Source organism: Labeo rohita, chromosome 2 (assembly GCF_022985175.1).
Source record: "Labeo rohita strain BAU-BD-2019 chromosome 2, IGBB_LRoh.1.0, whole genome shotgun sequence".
NCBI classification, from domain to species: Eukaryota; Metazoa; Chordata; class Actinopteri; order Cypriniformes; family Cyprinidae; genus Labeo; species Labeo rohita.
In genome coordinates this window covers 31,754,629-31,778,601 of record NC_066870.1, presented here as the reverse complement: position 1 = coordinate 31,778,601, position 23,973 = coordinate 31,754,629, and the positions used below count along the sequence as shown (strand labels likewise).

Below are 23,973 nucleotides of genomic sequence, written 5' to 3'. Positions count from 1 at the left end.
AGAGAGTGACAGAGAGATGGAGAGAGACCTGTAACACGTCACCGTCCGAATCACAGCAAACCGGGCAAAAATCAAGGAGCAGCTCATCAAGTAAGTGAAAACTCGACGTGAACGTAAAGTGCATCATTTTGTCCTTTTCAAAACATACAAAAACATTTCAGTCGTTATGATTTGGATTATTTGTTATTAATCATGCGGACTCCTATGATGTTATGAAATTAACATGCTCAAGTGCATGTCTGTAAATAATAGTTGATAGATTTGCGTAAACTTTACAGTTGACGAGAAAATACAAATTAATTTAAATTATGTTTATTTCACAGCTTCATTTTATGCACCGATATGATTCTTATCATGAAAACATTCTGAATGATTCAGTGACTGAACCCTTTAAATGATACAAAGACTTTCAAAAATTCATTTTAGCAACTTACCCTAATCTTTTTTTGTTTGTTTGTTTTGTAAATTAAATTTCATGTCCCTTTTTTATTTCTCTGATGAGCTTTAAAGCTTGAAATAATCTTTCTCTTTACATATTTATCATTTACATGCATTTAAAAAGACTTGTGCATCAGTTTTTTCAAAATGCAAGTTGTGCAAGACGTGTTTACTCAAAGTTAGTAAGTCAGAAGAGTATCTTGAATCCTTTCTTTGTTCATTTAAATTTTTAAATGACAAATTTGGACAGTAATCAGTTAATCACATTTTGTTAGTTACTTCTGTTTCATCAGCAGATATATGTGTTTATTGTTTTTAGTTCATTGTGATTCACATACTGTATATGCATCAAACTTATAGGTAATATTTTCTCTGTCATCTTATAAATGCAATCTCTCCTTACAGAGAGTTGGAACTTGTTTCAACTTGTGTAACTGGTAAAGCTTTTCTGCCTGACTCCATCAGGTCCATGTAACTAGCACAGCATCAGTAAAACAATCACTAGTTTACTACAAAACTTCTTAGTTCTCAAAATCAAATCTTTCCACCTTCATATGCTTTGCATGGTTTACTCAGCAATGCCTCTTGCATATTAAGTCTCTCTAAGGACTTTTCATTTTTGTGGGATTGTTCCATATGCTTGATACATTATAGGACACTGCAAAGCTTGACCAATTTTTTTTTTAACTATACAAACAGTTTATCAAAATGCATTTAGAAATTTTGCTGTTTGCAACAATGTTGGTCAGAATACAAAATATCTAGATGCACAGCGTTACTGCAACTCAAAGTCATAAAGTCAAAAGTAAACTTTAATCTTCATAAATGCAGTTTACTTACAAACACACACTAGTGTTGCACTAGTGTGGTGTTTGTATTCATTCACGCTTGACATTTAATCACGGCACAGTAAATCTCAGTAAGTGGACTTGTGTCCAGGTGGCAGGTGTTAGTGCACCTTGTTCAAGGAGTACCTGAGAGACCTTGTGCACAGAACAAACATCACTGCATCATTAACCAGTGAACTCAGTACTGAATATTCTCACATTAGATTGATCAATAGACAAAAAATTATAATGCTAATAAGACCAAATGACAAATTTCAAGATTTGATCCCCTGTCCCCTAATTCTAGCATCTGCACCTCTGCAGAGGCAGCAGGCAGCAGGTCGTTGACTTGAGCATTACACTTGCTGCTGGTGTTTGTATGCATGTGCTGCTGCACTATTGACCAGTCTGTTAATGTTTGACACGTACATTCCCACTGTGACAGGATGAGTGCTGCCCGGTTGCCAGGCAGCATGTGGGGTGGACATGTCCAGTTGTGTGAACGAGAGGTTGTGTCGGCTCTTAAAATGTTTCATGGTAGCTGAAGCAAATAATCTGATGGAAACACGCTGCTACCGACTCTGATATGTTGTCTAAGATTTGGTTCACAAAGTTTATAATCTGCCCATTTTGCCCACCACTGGTGGTTTTGCTGTTACCAGTTTTATATTGATATACTATTATAGTTTTTTATTAATTTTGAATGTTATTTTTATATTTCATTATTTTTATTGTTTTAAAAATATGTCTATTAGTTTTTATCAAGTTTTAGTTATTTGAGTACTTCAAATTAAACTAAATACAAATAGCTGAAATAAAAAAGTTTTTTAAATATTTTATTTAATTAACAAATTGAATAATATTTATTCATTTATTTATTGTTTCATTTATGATAATAACCCTGGCTGTTATGCTGTAAGAAAAATATCTGTAGAAAAATGGTACTGGTAAATTTCTGTCAGAATCAATCCATTATCTATTAAATTTTCTTATATACAACATTTTCTTTAAACGAAATGAGGGTAATTAAAGGATGATAAACACAGCACACTGGGCGCTATTCTTATTGACTTTTCTTAGTGTAGTTAATAAATGAACTCTTGTGACTACCAAAGTCAACATTTTAATTAAATGAAGCTTATTAATTATCATGCTTAATATTCTTCAGGGATCTTGTTGATAACATCCTCTTAACAAGCATAATTAGCTTACGCAGATGATGTTCTCTTGAGGAAAATGCCAGGACTGAAAAATCGCACCACATGGGCCCCACTTTTGCTGAAGACATCCGACATCACTTCCTGTGCCAATGGCTGCTCTTTGGGCATCACGGCTCATCTCACATACGTGAATACTGACCCTGAACCTGTAGAGGGTAAGAGATAGTGCACACATACTGTAACATAATTCCAGACACTGAATAAGTGTGATTATGTAATAAGTAGGAAAATACTTGTCATCAAATAATTGCTCTAAAATAAACCACTGTCCTTCTCACCTTCACTTTTAGGTGTGTTTGTGTATCCTCTGGGGGAGAAGGAGGTTGTGGTGGGATTTGAGGCAGTGGTGTCCGGTAGGCTGGTCAGTGTGGAACTCCAGAGCCGTGGGAAGCTAGAGGACTGCTGTTTGGATTGCTGCCCAGGATCGGCGCTGCACACCCAGTGTGGTCACAGCAAGGAGTGGGGATGCTGTGGAGGAACAGGTCTGGAGATACAATGCTCAAACGGTGAGTTTTAACCTGTTACAGGAGAAGTCCACTTCCAGAACAAAAATTGACAGATAATGTACTTGCCACTTGTCATCCAAGATGTTAATGTCTTTCTTTCTTCAGTCGTAAAGAAATTATGCTTTTTGAGGAAAACATTTCAGGATTTCGTATAGTGGACTTCTATGGTGCCCCGAGTTTGAAGTTGAGGGAGAAAATACGATTGGGTTTTTTCGACATATCTTGAGCCAGAATACACAGTTCAGGGAGAGCAAGACAAGACGAGCGTTTGAGATTAAAAAGTATTTAAATTGTATTTTTTTTAATGAAAATAACCAATCGTTTCACTAGATCAGACCCTTCTTCTTCGTCTGGGATCATTTACAACCGCATTTGGGATCATTTAAAGCTGCATTTAAATTTTGAAAGTTCAAAATCGGGGCACCATAGCAGTCCTGAAATCCTGAAATGTTTCACTCAAAAAACATAATTTCGGTAAGGCTGAAAAAAGAAACACATGAACATCTTGGATGACAAGGGGGTGAGTACATTATGTGTTAGGTTTTGATGCTGGTTTATTAATAGGACCAGCAAGCATTGCAGGCTTTTGTCACTGTTCACAAGCACATACTACAGAAGTGTATTTGGCGATCTCATAAATCTTCTTACAGTGCTTTGTACTTGTCCTGCCTGAAGTATGCGGGCAGCATTCATTATTTCAGAGAGCTGTGTTGGCTCTGTGCCTGTTTTCAGATGGTCTGTAAATTAATACACACATCTCACTTTAGGTTTCTGTGTCCAAAATCAGGTTTATACTACAGATTTTTGAGGGCTTGTTATATGTTTTTTCATTTTAGGTCATCTGTTGCTGGATGAGGACCTGGAGAGGAACACTTTCATTGTGAGCACAGGCCAGATTGGACCGCTAGAAATTGTATCTGTTGTCATCAGCACCACCCTTGAACTTCCTACACTTGAAAATGGGGCAATCCGCCTGGTTTATCCCACAGTGCTCACACCTATAGTGAGAGCACGGCTCCAACCAGGAAAAAGTGAAAATGGGGGAAAATCAGAGGAGACCAGGTAAAATCAATGTCTTTGAGCTGTACTACTTTTTTATAATTAAAATGACCACTGTATATATATATATAATTTTTTTATATATACAGGTCCAAAAAAGAATTTGGAAATTTTAGCCTTTAAAATTTAAAATGTTTGATGTAAAAAATATTAACAAACCAAATGTTTTTTTTTTTTTAATTCAAGTCCTATGTTAAAAATGATAAAACAACAAATATTTAGTTAAAAAAGAAGACAAAATGATCATGTTCATAGTAATTATGAAAATGAATAAATTTTAGAGTCAGTGTATATTCAAATTCCTAAAATATATGTATAAAATACCCTGCTGTTCAAAAGTTGGGAGTTGGTACGATTTTTTTTTTTTTTTTTAACTAAATCTCTTATGCTCATCAAGGCTGCATTTATTAGATTAAAAATACAGAAAACCATAGTACTGTAAAATGATATTACATCTAACATTTTCTATTTTTTTTTTTTTATTTTAAAATGTAATTTATTCCTGTGATGCAAAGCTGAATTGCTCAGCATCATTACTCCAGTCTTCAATGTCACATGATCCTTCAGAAATCATTCTAACATTCTAACGTTTATTTGCAAAAACAGATAACTCTGTATTTTTTAATTTTCAAAAATCATGTTTTTCATTGTTATCATGTTTTATTGTGTTAGATGTATTTTTTAGTTATTTTTTACTTAATCAAAATAACCCAACTGCAGTTTGATTGAGATTAATTGGAATGTACAATTAAAAAACATGATTTTTGAAAATTGTTAAAAAAAAAATTGCAAATTAAGTCTTTATTTATTTTCAGGATTCTTATCAAAATAGAATTTATAAAAATATTAACATCATAAATATCTTGACTCTGTATTGTCACTTTTAATCAATTTAATTTGTCCTAGCTGAATAAAAGTATTAATTTATTTTAAAAAAATCTTAGTGACCCCAAACCTTTGAATGTGTGTAAATAAGTCAAATAAAAGCAAAATCACAAAGTAATAAACATACTGTATAATTATTTTTGATAAAACATACTTACTCTTTCCTTGATAATTAGATTTACACTATCTGAATAACAAATTGTGAAAATTGCTGGTTTGACCTCCCAAGAATCACTTTTCACGTCTCTCCTTCAGCCCGACTACGTGCTTTGGCACTGTGTCCGGAAAGCAGGAGAGGATGCTGGGAGTCGGGCAGCAGTGCACCCATGCTTTGCTCACCAGCACTTCAACAAACCTCTCGTCTTATCAGCTCAGCTTCCAGCTGCTGGTTCGAGGAGCCTGTCTGCTGGCTGGTAACATTCAACTCTATCCAGCCTATCCAACATAAGTCACCTTTATACTACAACAAGAACTTAAATGTAAAAAATATAGAACAATGATGTCTGAAGGAGCAGACATACAGTAAGCTGGGCTCCTCTCTTACCTTTTTTTTTTTCAGTTTGCATTTAAAAAGTGACTGTACGTTCATGCAGGTTCAGCTGGTGTTCTGAAATAATCCAGTTAGCGTAAAACTTGGCATGGACCTCAGTGATTATGATAGATATCAGTGCGCCTGCCAGAAGGAGCCAAAGCATGTCTGCGAGGGTGTGTGCAGAGAGAGTGTTTGGCTCAGGCTCCGGGCCACTAGAACAGAGGAGAGAGATGGAGGCAGGGTGATAGAGAGACCTAAATCACAGTGCAGCAGTGACACCATATTGCTCCAGAGGAAAGTGACCGCTCTTTTTCAGCTGGCTCAACTTTTATATACACTGAGTAGGATAGTACTGTCATTTATGCATGTACCATGGTAATATTATGATGTACTATGTTTGGACTACCATATATAAAGAAACAGTATACTTCAGTATATAAAAATGGTACACTACCATTCAAAAGTTTGGGGTATGATTTTTTTTTTTTTGCAGTTAGTCTCTTGTGCTCAAAGGCTACATTTATTTTATCTGAAATACAGTAAAACAGTAATATTGTGACATTTATTACAATTTAGAATAACTTTTCTATTTGAATATATTATAAAATGTAATTTATTCCAGTGAAGCAAAGCTGAATTTTCAGCATCATTACTCCAGTCTTCAGTGTCACATTATCTTTCAAATATCATTCTAATATGCCGATTTGCTGCTCAAGAAACATTTCTTTTTATCAATTTCAAAAATAAATGGGCTGCTTGACATTTTTGTGAAAACAATGATCTTTTTCAGGATTCTTTGATGAATAAAAAAAAATTCAAAAATTGTAACATTTGTCTTTACTGTCACTTTTAATCAATATGTTTCAATCAAGTATTTGTTTCTTTAACAAAAAAATCTTACTGACCCGAAACTTTAGAATTGCTGTAGTATTTTTACGGATAATATAGAAACCAAAATATATACACTACCGTTCAAAAGTTTGGGGACAGTAAGACTTGTAATAGTCTTTAAAGAAGTCTCTTATGCTCATCAAGGCTGCATTTATTTGATTAAAAATATAGAAAAAAACAGTAATATTGCAAAATGTTTTTAGAATATAAAATAATGTTTTTTATTTTAACATACTTTAAAATAGAATTTATTCCTGTGATGAAACGCTGAATTTTTATCAGCTGTTACTCCAGTCTTAAGCGTCACATGATCCTTCAGAAATCATTCTAATATGCGGATTTATTATTAGAATGATCAATGTTGGATAATATCAACAGTTGTGCTGCCAAATATTTTTTGGAACCTGTGATTTTTTTTTTTTTCAGGATTCTTTCATGAATAACAAGTTTAAAAAGTACAGTGTTTATTCAAAATATAAATATTTTATAACAATGTAAATTATTTATTATTAACTTTTAATAAACTTTTAATTATTAACTTAATACATCCTTGGTGAATAAAAGTATTAATTTCTTAAAAAAAAAAAACAACAATAAAAATGTACTGACCCCAAACTTTTAAACGGTAGTGTATATATATATTTTTTTAAATCAGGCTCTAAAATTAAACTATACAGGTTTAAACTGATTATAAAGCCACAAACTTTGTTTTAAGATTAAACACTAACCTTTCCATTTTGTATGCATATCTAGATTCATATCAAATGTCTGTCTGAAATGTAATTAATTTAAAAGTCAGGAACAGTCTTCACTTGTGAATTTGTTTTATCATATCTTTAGTTCCCTGAGGCTCAGATGTCAAAGATTCCCACCAGCATGATGTTCTTTCATAGCAACTAATCAAATCAGTGCTGAAATGTCATGTGAACAGACTCTGTAACCTTCTTATGCTATCTCTGCGCTTCCAGGTCTGGAAAGCCCCACCCATGCCCTGCGTGCGGATGCCGACCCCAGTGCACAGTCTGCGTATGCAACCTACATCACTCTGGCGGAGGAGCATTCGTGTGACCGACATCTGGAAATAATACTACACCTTAGCGGTGAGAGCCAACTACACATTAAATCACAAGGTGGTTGGCATTTTGGTAACACCTCCATAGCTATTTTCCACAGTAAAAATCAAGTAAAAATCTCCAAAAAGCGGTGTTCATATTACATTTAAATAGCATATTTCAAAGCAGCAATGAACTCTGACAACATTAACATAAAATTAGTTTGTCCAGCTCAAATCATGCTACAAAATATATTTTTTTAATGTAAATGCAAACTTTATAGCAACAAAAACAGCTGATGCCTTTACCATTAAAACATTTTACTTTAAAAGGCAGCATTTCCTGTCCTACAGTTGCCAAATTGAGCATCATAGTTTCCCCATTCCCAACTTTTTGAAAGAAAATTGTATTTATGTGTAATTATAATTTAAAATAACTTGGTTTTTCGGTTTTAAAATGTTTTAAAATGTAATTTATTCCTATTGTATTTATGCTACGAGAGTGTGTTGAACCTATTATACTCCAAGCAAAATAGCAAAAGGCTTAAAGAAAAGCCTAAAATATGGCCATAATGCATCACGTTTTATAAACAGCTACTCCTTGGATAGGGGGTCAAATTTGGCACTACCATATTGTTAACTAAAACTTAAACCAAAACCATTAAAAATTGTTACTTGAAATAATATAGGCATTAACTGAAATAAAATAAAACATAAAAATCCTGAACTTATTTTATTTCAGATTATTCCTTATTTTCATTAAATTTAAGTTTAAGTACTAAAATGACTGAAACTAAATAATAGAAATATATATATAAAAAAAAAAGGCCTGGACCAAAAAAACGGGTTAATTTTTTTGAGATTGAGATTTATTATAGGACAGTATTTTAGGATAGGACAATATTTGGCTGAGATACAACTATTTGAAAATCTGGAAACTGAGGGTGCAAAAAAAATCACCTTTAAAGTTGTCCAGATGAAGTTCTTAGCATTGCATATTACTAATCAAAAATTAAGTTTTAATATATTTACAGTAGGAAATTTACTAAACATCTTAATGGAACATGATCTTTACTTAATATCCTAATGATTTTTGATTGATAATTTTGCCCCATATAATGTATTTTTGGCTGTTGCTGTAATTGCTGCAAAGAAGAACTGTTAATAGTGCATCAGTGATAATATATTACCTGAAAGTCACTTTCACTGTTGCCTGCAGAGCCTCATAGCCCGTTGGTCACCCTAGAGAGGGGCCGACTCACATTTAGTGAGTACGAGCAGCAGATCCGTGCTCGACGAGATTTCATTCGCTTTGCCCGAAAGGAGGCAGAGTCTGAGAAGAGGGTAAGATTATTGCTATTAGACACTTGCATTGTGGATTTCATCTTGATCAAACATCACTGACAGTATTATTTAGGTCTTACATGCGTGCATGTGCTTCCCTCAGCTGGAGTTCATACGAAGACGCTATCACAAGGATCTGCTCTTGAACCCTGTCCTGATGCTTAACTTCTGCCCTGATCTGCTGTCAGAACCAACAGAACTGCAGCAGGCCAGCAGAGAGCTCATCTTCCTCATTGACAACAGCAACACAATGACACAGCACAACATCAACAAAATCAAGGTTCATAGTTCTCATATATCTTCTGGCGCTAAATGTTGGCTTTTTGGTTTCAGTACATGATTTTACCCCTCAAACTGTTATTATTTGCTATACAGCACAGATCAGTGGTTCTTTAAAATCAGCTCTTGTTTAAATAATATAACCTGATAGGATTCCACTCAGAATATGCATTATATGCCCGTTGAAAATAACTAGAAAATGCTTTTGTATCTTTGACAGGAGGGGATGTTGGTGACCATCAAGAGTCTGCCGACCCGCTCCATGCTGAACATCGCTGGCATTTGCTCAACAGTCAGGCCTCTTTTCAGCTCCAGCAAGCCCTGCACAGATGTGAGTATTTCTTACTGCACTGTATTTATTTTAGGAGAAACTCAAACTCAGGAAGATGGAGATCACACAGGGTTGTGGATATGTGTGAGATGGTTGATGTTTACCAATGAGTGACCTGCTGATAACAATCTCTTGTCCAGGTCACTACTACTGGTTGCCATGACGCTGTAATATCAGGTTGAAGCAGGTCCAGGGTCTGGCAGGACAAATTGTTTTAAACAGCGAGAGCCATATGGCACTGCCATGCATTTTACAGCATGCAATGATCAAAAACAAACTTGTTTTGCTCCATTGTGCACCACTGCTCTTTACATCTTGATCACACAGAGCTTATAGCCCTATGGTGCTCTTCCATCACAAGGTTTTTTTTAATCAAATGTAAATTCATGTCCCAGTCACATTTTCTTGGTTAAATATTACTTACACTGTCAGAAAAAAGAAAAAAAAACTATTTTCTATTTATACATTAATAATGTAATCATTATTCTGTTTATTAAAGCCAAGTATGAATCTCATCAAGTTAGTGTTTTTAAGCATTTTAAATTTATTCCAAAATAATAACTCAAGGCAGTAACAATTCAAAACAATATATTTTATTTGTGAACTCATGTTCAGCTATTCTTTTTAATAGTTAACTTTTAACAATTTTTAAATTTTTCGGATCATCAGTCATCAAAGCTTCTGCCAAAAACCTCAATGGGTTCAGGGGAGGCAAGAAAGACGTAGACTTCTGCTTAAACTTTACTTGCTGGTCTCGCTGTTGGATAATGTTTCTTTAGAAAAATAAGTGATTCATACACTTTTTAATGTTATGTTTTGTACTACAAATTTTTTCATATTCAATATTTGGAGGAAGCACTGCCTGCTTTGCCTCCTCGAAAGAAATGCCCCTGATATATTTTTCAGTAATTAATTCATTCATTCATGATGAATGGATAAAACTAAAACTTGTACCTGTAAAAACCTTGTCTGATGTACAAAAAAAAACTGTTTTTTTATTATATCAGGGCTTAAGGGACTCTCTCCCTCTCTCATTTTTCAGAGTACAGTGACTCAGGCATTAGAGTACATCCAGAAGATGCGCATAGACCAGGGTGGTGCTAACCTGTGGGGGGCGCTGTCCTGGGTTTATCGGCAGCCTGTCCACCGCAGCTGCCCACGACAGCTCTTCATCCTCTTGGATGGGACCTGCAGCAGTGTAGGCCGCGTGCTAGAACTGGTCAGGAGGAACGCCTGTAACGTCAGGTAAAAACTGTACAATTACATTAAATTAGCATTGCTAATAGCAAGACACCATGCCAGGTAACACCTAAGAACTAATACCCAAGATAAACGTTATTCTGAACAGATAGTCTTCCATGACAATCATAACACTTATGATGTACTATTATCAGGGGTCAACCAATTGGTCTGGCATTTTTATAGTTATTAGTATCGATAATTTTAAAAAACAATTTGCCGATAAAATAATTTAAAAGCATTAAAACAATTTTTTTTGTCAGAGCCCTTGTTCTCTATATTGACATTCATTTAAAATTTTAACACCAGACATATATACATCTATTTGGTTACACTTTATTTTGATAGTCCACTTTAGACATTCTACTAACTATAAGTAACTTTGTAAATACAAGTCAACTAATTCTCATTAGTTTGCAACTACATGTCTACTAACTGACAGAGCAGACAGGTTAGGTTTAGGGTTAGTAGAATAAGTTGACATGAACTTGCAAAGTTTAGAAGAGTGTTAGAAGATATTAAGCAGACAGTCTACTAATACTCTAATGATTAGTTGACATGCAGTTGCAAATTTACTTACTGTTAGTAGAATGTCTGGATTATCAAAATAAAGTGTTACTATCTATTTTTATGGTTATCGGTATCGGCCATTTTCAAAACTGATTTGCCAATAAAAAATTTTCAAAGCATTTAAATAAAATTTTTGTCAGAGCCCTTGTTATTAATTTTTACATCAGACATATATATATATATATATATATATGTTGGTTCTAAATATCTGTAATAATCGGTATCAGCCCTGAAAAACACATATCCGTTGACCCCTAATTATTATTCACATCTGCAAACACAGCAAATTCCCTTGATATTTTGACATATAAGAGGTATCATGGTACTATAAAAACATCCTGTAAGTTTCAGAACTCAAAACTTTCTTGTTAATCAGCTTATACTGAAGCCAGTCTGACAAAATGACAGGTTGTGGAATGTGCCACTCTATGATGTAACAGTGTGGATAAGCACCACCTCCGCAGAAGAAGATCAACGCCTGCTTCTACATCACTGCCTGTTTAGCCCTGCCCACCAATTCACACATGTAGCGTAAATAATGACAGAGGCAAACGCAGAAATCAAACCATAAAGACAGCTCCGAATACTAGAAGATATGGAAAAACAGCCTTTCCTCTGATCCCAACGTTAGGAAAGAATGGATGACTTTTTTTTTTTTTTTTTATGAAGTTCCAGACCACGTCAGTAAGAACTTGCTTGTTTGTTCACTTCATTTTACTACTGATTCGTTTACAAACATTGCACAATTTGACACAAGATTTTCAGAAACATTGAAACTAAAAGATGATGCTGTGCCGACTATACTGAATACACATTAGCGTGACTGTTTTTATTATGTGGCATCTATTGCTTTGTTTGTTATTACAGATCGTTTGATATGTACTGATTATTTATGCGTCCATCTTTGAAGGATGTAGACTGTCAAACATACACAGCTGTTAGCCAGTCATAGCAGTGGGCATTTATTTCCAAGTGTACAATCAGCCACACCTATTCAATCTGATGAGGGGGGTAAAAACAGGACAGAAAATAGCCTATTACTTCTAAATTATGCTGTTTTTTTATGTAAAAATCTTGATTACATTATAAGTGGACTTCCAAGAACAGTTGATGACGCCTTTAAAACAACCTAAACACCTTTCACTTCACAGCAAACACCCATAAAAGCTCAACACTTTTGTCACCAGCTAAACACTTAGAGCACTTAAACGCCGATCAATTTTATCTAAAGGCATTACCATGGAAACACCCCATGCCTCGATAATATATCTAAATGAAACTCATTTAGTCAGTCAGATAGGAAACAGCTGTAATGCAGATTTCAAACATACTTGTATTTGCTCCTGTCTTGTGTCTTATCCACTCTGACTTATCCAATCTGTTCCACCTTAATTATTTACTGTAGTATTTCTGTAGTATTCCACCTTAAAATGAATACTGCACATGACGTTGCACATTTTCAGTAAACAAAGATGAAGCTGAGGTTGAAAAATATTTTGTCGTACTGTGCATTTACATTTTACAGCACAAAGTGTGTCTTCCCATAATACACTGACTGATATTTAGAGAGAAATGCTCTTTAGCAAACACACATACACATACACACACATATAGCTTTCACTGTACTGGAACACAGACTCGTTATTGATACTCAGTCAAGACATTTAAAAGCCTTCGACCCAGACGGAGCAGACCTGAATTCCAAACAGCTGCGTGTGTGTGTGCATTGTGTGTGTGTGTCGCCTGGCTTCTGTTTCTCTTCAGACATTTAATTAGTGAAATGGTCCAGATTATTGTCGAGGGAATACTAAACATATTCTGTTTTCTCTCACATTGTAACATTGGCAATCCATCGCATTGAAACACTACATACGTCCTTATAATTCATTATAAATAAGAATATGTCATAACACAGGTAGTTCAATGCACATATACAGTGTCTTTATATCAAACATATGCACTATATACAATGACCAAGTATATTTGCATTGAAGTACCTGTGCTTTGACATATTCTTGGTTTTGTTCCAGGTGTTTTGGTCTGGGTCTTGGTCCTCAAGCCTGTCGGAGGCTACTGCAGGGCGTTGCCAAGGTTACGGGAGGCAGTACAGAGTTTCTCAGTGAGGAAGAAAGGCTTCAGCCGAAGGTGCGAAAGTTCATAGTGCCCTCTACAGGGACAGAGACAGAACCGCTATTGTCAACTCAGTTTATAATACCAAGAAATTAAAAATGTGCTTTCAAATAAAAGAATATTTGATTGTTATTGTTATACAAGTAGAATCTCATTTTATTACCAGGCATGTCATTAACTATACAATAATAAATAAGAATATTATAAAAATAATATTCAAATATTAATTTGAACAATAAAAATTATTATTATTAGTGTTGTTGTTGTTCAAAATAATAATGGTATTATTTTTATTTAAAATATAAAAATGTACTCATAAAGAAATATATTAATATCAAAATAGTACTACTGTACTATTGTAAAAACATGTATTAAAATAATTATAATAGTTATTATTATTATTAATATTTTTATTGTATAATTATATAAAATATATAAAATTAAACAAATCAATAAAGACTACTATTATTACTTAATAATAATAAAATAAGTTATTTATATATATATATATATAAATATTTTAAATTAATATCAAAATAGTCCTATTGTACTGTAAAAATAAAACAAGTATTAATTATTAACATAATAATAGTTATTATAAATATTTTATTGTATAATTATATAAAATATACAGTTAAATTATATAAGAATTAAACAAATCAATAGAATACTATTACAACTTAGTAATTATAATAAAATATAGTAAATATATACAGTAAAATATTTTATACTACTGTTTTATAGTAAAAGAAACCTATTATTTATTAATTTATAAAAATTATTTAAAGAATTTAAATTAATTACTTGTTTAATTTATTAATTTAATTATTTAAATAATAATAATGATGATTTTATTTTACAGAATAAAAATTACAATATTAGTAAAATTACAATACCAACTTTTTTTATGTTATTTATAACATTTTTATGTAAATTATAGAGCTTTTATTTTGTTGAAAACAAAATCTTATCGGTTGCTGACAACAATGTAAAAGAGATACAAGATAGAAGATACAATTATTTAAAAATCTGGAATCTAAGGGGGCAAAAAAAACGATCACCTTTAAAGTTGTTCAAATTAAGTTCTTAGCATATTACTAATCAAAAATTAAGTTTTAATATATGTGTGGTAGGAAATTTACAAAATATCTTCATGGAACAAGATCTTAACATCCTAATTTCTAATTACATTTATTAAACTAGCTTGCAAGATGTCCAAAATGTTGTGAATAATGGGCATCAAAATGGCATTACATGGTAAAACTATGGTACTTTAAAATATACCATGGTACTATAATTATTTTACTATGGTATTAATTTTTAACTCCAAAGTAGTTCTGAAAATATGTTTAAAATACCATGCAAGTACTGCAGTACCATGAAAACATAGTAGAACCTTGATATTTGTGGAAATCTGTAAATCTTTTTAAAAAAAAAAAAAAAAAAAAAAAAAATGTGTATTTTTGTGTTGTAGTGTAGTAATCAATGTTTTGATTATCTTCTACAGTTGATTAAATGTCTAAAGAAAGCTCTGGAACCCGTGTTGACGGATGTGCGGATTGACTGGTATGTGCCGGACAATGTGGAGGCCCTTCTCTCACCCAATGAAATTCCTCCGCTCTACCCTGGCAACTGCCTGATTGGCTACTGCACTCTATATGACGTGTCTGGATTCAGGGCCCAGAAAACTGAGGTGAGACACTACTTTCTGCTGTTCAATATATTCCAAATGAAGACGTGTTAAAATAAATGAGATGCGTACTGTTGTATAAAGTCTTAGTTTACACTTGCTCATAAGCAGGTGAAGCCTCGTCCATACCGAAGCCGTCCACGTGGTTCAGCGGGGTCGGTTTTCGAGTTCTCTCCATCCACTTCTGAGCTCCTTCAGCCTCTGGTTCCCCCGGAGGAGCGCGAGAGAGATGCCGTAAGAGAGTGCGGGGTGGAAGGAGATTTTGAGGAAGCGCTGCGGGAAATTTCACGAGAAATCTCGTCGGAATTCTCCTGTGCACATGCCACCGATAATGCCGCCAGCCCTGGTAAAACTACAGGATCTATTTAAGATTTAAGTGCATTGTATTGTGGGATACCACATAATCACACAGGTTGTATAAGTAGTAGTAGGTCTAGTCCATTCATACAAAATTTGTGCACTGTATACATAATGCGTGCTTACAGGATGCATTTCTCATTATCTGTGGAATATAAAAGAAGATATTTTGAAAAAAAGTATTAGTAGCAATTCCAAATCATACCCTATGTGATCCGCAGGTGGCGACACGGACTACAGCACCAGTGATGTGCGCTGGCGTATTCAACAGGATTCATATGTTCAGGATCAGTATGTGTTGACACACTGTTCTCTGAGCAGTGAGAAGGCCTTCTCATCTGTTTCTCCCCAAGCAGAGAGCTCTGTCCTGGGCATGGGTTCTCTGCCGCATGGCTTGGAGAGAATGGAGCCCACACAAAGTAGAGGCCTCTCGCGCTGGGAGTCTCCGTGGACTCAGAATGCCACTTCTTCAGGGGACACTGATTCTGCATCAGGGAAGGTGACAGCAGCAAATGACATTTGTATTTGTGACCCTGGACCACAAAAGCAGTCATAAGGGTCAATTTTTTGAGATTGAGATACATCATCTGAAAGTTGAATAAATAATCTTTTCATTGATGTATGTTTTGTTAGGATATGAAGATATTTGAGATACAACTATTTAAAAATTTGGAATCTGAGGGTGCCAAAAAATCAAAATATTTAGAAAATTGCCTTTAAAGTTGTCCAAATGAAGTTCTTAGCAATGCATATCACTAATCAAAAAATTAAGTTTTGATATATTTATGGTAGGAAATTTACAAAATATTTTTTATGGAACTTAATCTTTACTTAATATCCTAATGATTTTTGGCATAAAAGAAAAATCTATCATTTTGACCCATACACTCTATTGTTGGCTATTGCTACAAATATACCCATGCTACTTATGACTGGTTTTGTGGTCCAGGATCACATTTAGGAATTCACTACACATAAAGAAAGTTCACGTTTTACACATCTGTTTACATGTATAGTACCAGTAATCTAAAATAGCCTGCAAAGAAAATGTATATGCTTTACAAGTAAAATGAACATAGAAACTTGGAAAAAGTGTTCCTGAAGTGCAAATTAAAAAGCCATTCAAGCCATCCTGGTTTCTAAAACAGAGGAAGTGATGTTTTTTTGGAAAAAAAAGAAAAAAAGGTTAAGAAATATATAAGATAAAAATATAATGCTAATTGCTAGTTCATGTTAGGTAATTCATTAACTAATGTTAACAAATAAGAGCTTTTTATAAAGTGTTACCAAGTTATAGGAATAGTATAAACAAAAATGAAAAACCCTCAGAAAATTTGCTGAGAATTTGCTCAATGGATCCCTGCAGTAAATGGGTGCCATTACAAGATGTAATAAAAACATCACAGTAATGTAATCCACACCAATCCAGTCCATCAGTTAACTGAAACATCTGCATGTTTGAATGGGTGACTAAATTTCTCCAAACAGCTGATAAAAGCATCACATCTTAATGGCCTGAGAATAAGTACATTTCCACAAATTTCCATTTCCAGTGAACTGTTCTTTTAACAAGTCAAAAACATCTGCAGAATGTTAATTATTTTACCAAAATAAATAAACAAGTTGAAAAATCCTTCAGGTCCCACAAATTCTTGGGTTTTTCTCCAAATCCATCTTTTCACACTGAGGACAACTGAGGGCACTCATATGCAACTATTATAGCTGGGGGTGTAAACTTTTGAACAGAATAAATATGTGTACATTTTTCTTATTTTGCCTAAATACCATATTTTTAGTACTGTCCTTCAGAAGCTAAAGAAGATAGATACATGTTTCCCAGAAGACAAAATAAGTCAAATTTACCCTGATCTTCAAATTCAAAAGTTTTCACCCCTTCTCTTAATGCATCTTTTTCCTTCTGAAGCATCAGTAAGCATTTGAACCTTTTGTAATAGTTGCATATGAATTCCTCAGTTGTCCTCAGTGTGAAAAGATGGATCTCAAAATCAAACAGTCATTGCTGGAAATGGTTCAAATACACAAAAATGCTGAAAAGCCAAAAAATTTATGGGACCTGGAGGATTTTTCTGAAGAACAGCAGACAGTTTAACTGTTCAGGACAAACAAGCGACTCATGAACAACTATCACTAAACAAAAAAAAAACAACAACACAGCTGTGGATCATTATGTTCAGGAGTCTGAACATAAAATAGAAATAAAAGAATTCAAAACTATATATATAACTGGTAGTCTATGTATGTTTCTGTAGGCTGGCAAGCTCTTGGATGAGTCTCGTCGCAGGCAGAAGGCACTAGCTCGCTCTGCTCTGGCTGGCCGAAGTTTCTCATCTCCACAGGGTGACCTGGACATGCACCGGTTGAGGAGAGCGCTAGAGAAGGTCTCATTTGAGCAGGCCATCGGGGGCCGACTGGAGGAGAGTGACACAGACACCCACAGCACCTCACGAGGAGGTCTATCCCATCCCAGCCTAACAGACTCCAGTGAGTGAAAACAGTCTTACAGCTAATGCATCAACATGAATACATACAGATGCATATTAAATCATCCTTTTCTTTTTACCTACCACTCTCTATCCAGATGGCCTCCTGTTCCCAGCTTCCCCACTAGACTGGGACACCTTTACTGATCCCGAATGCCTATTCTCAGCCGCTCCCCCAGGCGAGTTCCAGGCTTCAGGGGCCCAGTGTCGCTCAGTCATCCATGGCATGCTGGGAGGAAGGGCTGTATCCTGGGAGGTCAGAGTGGATCTGTCTCTTCTGTGGGACACGGAGAGCTCAGCAGCCCTGCAAACCAGCACTGGGTCCTGGGATGAGATTATCCACCAGCTGACTGCAAGATCTGTCATCAGAGACTTTGAAAACATGGCAGAGAAAGAAACAGATATTGAAGTTGAAAGAGGTCTGACAGGAATAACAGTTACAAACAAAATATTTGAATTTGAAAATTCAAGTTACAAACAGGATGCTCCATTTTTTTCCTGTTGTTTGGCTGTGTAGGTCCGTTCAGGCGGTACAGAATGAAAGCAATCCAGACCAGCAAAAGCTGTGGAATCGTCTGCATGTATACAAGCTTCACCACCACAGATACCAATACAAGAAATCAACCTCAGAGCACACGACACATGGGTACACACATGTGATATAACACACACAATCCACACATAAAACACACTACAATACATGGTGAGAATGAAATTTTCCTCTGTGTGTGTGTTAGGTGTTCAGTTTGGGACCAGACATAGCAGAAGACAGAAACTGTGTTCAGTGGGATTGGGACGCCGTCCCTCCAGCAGAGCCAGTGAAGAAACAGAAGATACACACACATCGACAGGTAACTTTGAAGTTATATATGAACACTCGCATATATATTCAGAAGTTTGGGGTCAGTAATACATTTTTTTGAAGAAATTGATACTTACACTACCAGTCAAAATTTTTTGAACAGTAAGATTTTATGTTTTTTAAAGAAGTCTCTTCTGCTCACCAAGCCTGCATTTATTTGATCCAAAACCAGAGCAAAAGCAGTAATATTGTGAACTATTTTTACTATTTAAAATAACTGCTTTCTATTTAAAAATATTTTAAAATGTAATTTATTTCTGTGATCAAAGCTGAATTTTCAGCATCATTACTCCAGTCTTCAGTGTCACATGATCCTTCAGAAATCATTCTAATATGCTGATTTGCTGCTCAAGAAACATTTATTATTATTATTATTATTATTATTAGCATTATTATCAATTAGCAATTATTATCAAACATTAAAAATCTTACCGTCCAAAAAATTCTGACTGCTAGTGTATGTTCAGAAAGGATGAATTAAATTTCTATTTCAAATAAATGCTGTACTTTTGAACTTTCTATTCATCAAAGAATCTTTTTAAAAAGTATCATGGTTTCCCAACATATTAGGCCACACAGCTGTTTTCAACATTGATAAGAAATATTTCTTGAGCACTAAATCAGCACATTAGAATGATTTCTGAAGGATCATGTCACACTGATGACTGAAGAGTAATGATGCTAAAAAATGCTTTGCATCACAGGAATAACTTACATTTAAAATATATTAAAATATTAATAGTAAACAATAATATTTCACAATATAGCTGTAATATAGCAAATTAATGCAGCTTTGGAGAGCTTTTGGAATCTCAAACTGGGCCTAAATTAGGACAAATGCAGCTCAAAATAAACCATTATTTACAATACAACAATTTATTTGCCTCAAACAAAGCTCTTGAGCTCAAAAGTGGTCTTTGTAGCAGCCTTGTAGTCCTGTAAACATGATTGTGTTGCCCATCAGACTGATAAAACTGCCCAGATCAGCCAGACTGAAGCTCACAATTTCAGCCAAGTTTTACCATTTTTGTCTACAATATGCATTAAACAGTGCGTAAACAGTAAACAGTCTTAGGCTCAACAAGAACTTCCAATAAGCAACCCAAATACAGATACCAGAAAAGGAAACCCACTTGAAATACTGATGCAAGGACATCCATGAAAACTGTGTGGCTATAAAACAATGTTTTCAGTGCAACTCTGAATTTCTGTTCTGTTTTTTGGACCCAGACAGAGACGACACACCTGCATCCCCTTGTAGCATGAAATCCTGGGACAGTAGTGAGTATAGGAGAAAGAAAGAATGCATTAAGGTGTGGTCACATCAGCAATGTTTTGGTGAAAGGTCTAGTCAATAATGTAGCGATGCATAATGCATGGAGTCATTTTTTAACCAAATAAATTTGCATGACCAACTTAAACACCAGCAAAATCTGCATGGGATATTGCCTGTAAAATTCCACCAAGCAATGATAAGTGTGATCACACCTTTAAAACTGTTTATATACCTTAAAAATGAGTAGTTAATTGTAGGAGTAACCATGAAGGCGTGTTTTTCAGGCACAGGAGGGAGCATCAGTCCATCAGCAGTGTCTTCTCGCTCTCAGCGCTCTGTTGAAAGTTTCTTCGGGTCCAAGTCAGCACTGATCTGTGAAAATATATCACACTTTGTAATGATTTATACTTTATGGTACTATCACACTGAATTTCTATGTTCTCCAGGTTCAATCTGGGCAGACTAAAGGGCAATAACGGAAAACAAGCTCCTCTCAAACCTCACTGTCTTTCTGCAGAGACTGACAGACACATTAGAGACAGACTCGCCTGACTACTTGCCACTGGTTGGTGTAATTGCATACTGATTTACAAAACTAATCACAAGAAGTCAATCTTACCTACTTCACTTTTAATATCCCCACAGGTGCGCCTACAGTTGGCATCAGGTGCATTTCTGCTGTCTGAATCCTACTCCGAGTGCATCCAGATCCCTCTGGACCGCCTGAAACGAGCATCCCCGTACCTGAGCCACCGCAGCAGTCTCAGCCCCCCTTTCCGTTGTACTTCACCACCCACCATGTCAACAAGACACATCCGAGACTCATGGTCCGAGCCTGTAGAGGAAGGTTCTCCAAAATTGGTAGGTGGAGTCACACAGGCTGACAGTGGGCGGGGCTCTGAGACTGACACGTGTGAAGGTCCTCTGCTGGATCCTGCAGAACCTCATGGAGAGGAGCTGGCACAGATTGACGTAGAGAGCTCAAGCTGGGCCACAGCGGTGGCTCTAGCCTGGCTGGAGCACCGATGCGCTGGGTTTTTGTGGAGTGGGAACTGGTGGCTGCCAAAGCAGATTTCTGGTTAAAGTGTCAAACGCTGCCGGAGGGCGTCGACCTGGCAGGGTTGAGGGCAGCGGCCAGGCAGCTTTTCCTGCTGTTGCGTCACTGGGATGAAAACATCAAACTGAACGTGCTTTGCTACAACCCCAATAACATGTGAGAAAAAGATTACATTTTTGGGGTTTTACTTCAATTTAATCCTGTTGGCTGGATTCATAAGTCAATTTAGCAGAATAGAGTTCATCTAAGATGTCTTTCAATGGAAATAAGTGACCCTGGACCACAAAACTAGTCATAAGTAGCACTGGTATATTTGTAGCATTAGGCTATTAAGTAAAGATCATGTTCCATGAAGATATTTTGTAAATTTCCTACCGTAAATATATCAAAACATGATTTTTGATTAGTAATATGCATTGCTAAGAACTTCATTTGGACAACTTTAAAGGTGATATTCTCAATATTTGGAATTTTTTTGCACACTCAGATTCCAGATTTTTAAATAGTTATATCTCAGTAAATGTTGTTACAAATACATCAATGGAAAGCTTATTTATTCAGATTTCAGATAAAGTATAAATCTCAATTTCAAAAAAACTGACCCTTATGAGTGGTTTTGTGGTTCAAGGTCACATAAAGGATTTAGTTGTGTTCTAGTTTTTCTCATGCCCTGACCACAATCCTGTACAAGCTTTGCCTTAATCTGTGGGCCTCAGTCTAATTATGCAGTAGAATGTAGTTCACTGCAGATCTGACAGCACTTTATCTTAGCAATAGCAAAATGACTAGTAGTGGATGCTTCATGAAACCAATCACCAACATGTATAGCAGGCCAAAATTACACATTCTTGCCTTAACTTACACTACTGGTCAAAAGTTTAGAGTCAGTAAGAATTATTTTTTTTTTTTTAATTCAGCAAGGACACATTAAATTGTTTAAAAGTGACTAAGGATTTACAATGTTACACTTCGGGGGAGACACTGCAGAAAAAAAATAGTTTTTTCAAGTACCTGTCAAAAGATTTTGGGCTTTTTGATTTTTCATAAAGTGTTTTTTCAGACTAGTGGAAAGAAAACATCCAAAGTATTTCTTTTTTAGCAGTTTATCTATTTGTGTCAATATATTTCAATTACAATACATATTTTTAAAAGATATTTTCTCAAAATGAGTTTCTTTCTCCTACACTGAGCCAAAAATCTCCACTTCAGTTTTTATTCATGTCTATATTCTGAAGGTTTTTATAGAGGGATTTGTTAGTATATAATTAGCTTGATTATATACAACATTTTATTCCCCTAAAAATTGTGAAAATATATTGTTTTCTGTCTGTTCTAAGTATCTGAATTATGACAAAAATGAGATACAGAGGGAATTTTGGGTAAAAACATTTGCCTCTAATATGTCAAAAAATTGAACAAGAATTTTGAAAATGACTCCAGTGTTAGATTTTTGTGCTAGAAATGTATGCAAATTTACACATTTCATTAAATAATGCCTCATTTGCATATTTAAACCTTAGAAAACTTGTAATACAAAAAAAAGTTGGCAATTATCAATGCAATAAATCTACTGGGTAAGTATTAGTTAATTTTTTTTTTTTTTACCCTATTCACCTGCAGTGTCTCACCTTAATTGATTTCAAATTAATGTTCTTTTGAACTTTCTATTTATTAAAAAATCCTTAAGTACTGTTTCCGCAAAAATATTAAGCAGTACAGTATTTCAATATTGATAATAAGAAATGTTTCTTGGGCAGCAAATGAGCATATCAGAATGATGAGTAATGATGCTGAAAATTCAGCTTTGCATCACAGAAATAAATTACATTTTTAAACGTATTAAAATAGAAAACATTTATTTTAAATTGAAAAAATATTTCACAACAATAATGTAGTTAGAATCAAATAAATGCAGCCTTGGTGTGCATAAATGACTTTCATTTTAATTTTACTGACCCTAAACTTTTGACCGGTAGTGTACAACAGCTGATTTAATTTAATTAATCTGTTTCTTACTTTAGTCAAGTTTAAAACTAAACTAGACTTTAGTTCAAACCACATTTTTTGGAATGACTGATTCTGTCAGTATTACTCAGTTTTAGAGCTGTTAACCATTTAAACAATCTAACACTGATAAATTGTATTTTGTAGGCTCATTTGTGTTTTGTTTTGACAGCAATTGATTTCTGTGTGCTTGGCAATGACTGCTTGCTTTTAGCATTCTTGAGATGTTTTGAATTTCTTTTGTTCTTTTGGAGTTTGCTTTCAAGTTTGTTTTCAGGTAACACCACAAAAACAATCTGCAAAACCTGGGGCTATATTTTTCATGTTCAATCATAAGAATCTGTGGTTACTATGAATGTTTTGAAATTATGACATTTTATTTTCAATCACTTACAAATCCATACAATAAAATGCTCTGAATGATTCCAAATGACGCTTCTTCAGGTTTTAAGAAAACAGTAAGGGCTTTAATCGTTCACTGTACAGTACTTTCAATCTGGTTTTGCCCAGTCTGTCAAAAACCTTGGAAATGGAATAAAAATCAGTTGTATTGTGATTACTGACTACACTTTGGATTAAGCAAATGCATAACATGCAAAAAAATAAGGTTCATAAAAACAATCATTCACTCTTTATCACATAAAAATAAAAATCACACTCTAAATATGAAGCATTTCAGCAGGGAATCTCTCTCATAATGCTAGAAAAAAAAAAAAAATGTAAGGAACAAACACAAAAAAAGAAGAAAGACCAAAAACAGAAAGCAAACAGGAACTACTAGAGACTCATGGTTGTCTTTAACTAAAAAGAAATGGAAAGCAGATCTATGCTGTTCCTTTGTGCCCTATACATGTAACTATATGATCCTGTTGAGCTTAAAGACAATTGTGCATGGCTGGAAAAATCAACTTTTAAAGGGATAGT

At 34.7% G+C, this 23,973-nt stretch overlaps 1 protein-coding gene across 1 annotated transcript; it reads left to right on the top strand.

The window, feature by feature from the left end:
- vwa5b2 (von Willebrand factor A domain containing 5B2) lies at positions 1–23,479 on the top strand. Its single transcript, XM_051129083.1, is given in 24 exon segments — positions 1–90; positions 2,473–2,640; positions 2,776–2,991; positions 3,828–4,053; positions 5,191–5,348; positions 7,327–7,458; positions 8,629–8,753; positions 8,857–9,033; positions 9,253–9,363; positions 10,406–10,608; positions 13,203–13,317; positions 14,810–14,995; positions 15,101–15,338; positions 15,571–15,848; positions 17,620–17,851; positions 17,949–18,269; positions 18,368–18,496; positions 18,588–18,701; positions 19,943–19,993; positions 20,273–20,348; positions 20,435–20,519; positions 20,521–20,553; positions 20,634–21,021; positions 21,024–23,479. Coding segments are annotated over 23 exon segments (3,915 nt in total). The 5' UTR covers positions 1–90; positions 2,473–2,501; the 3' UTR covers positions 21,206–23,479.
- Positions 23,480–23,973: the final 494 nt, after the last annotated feature.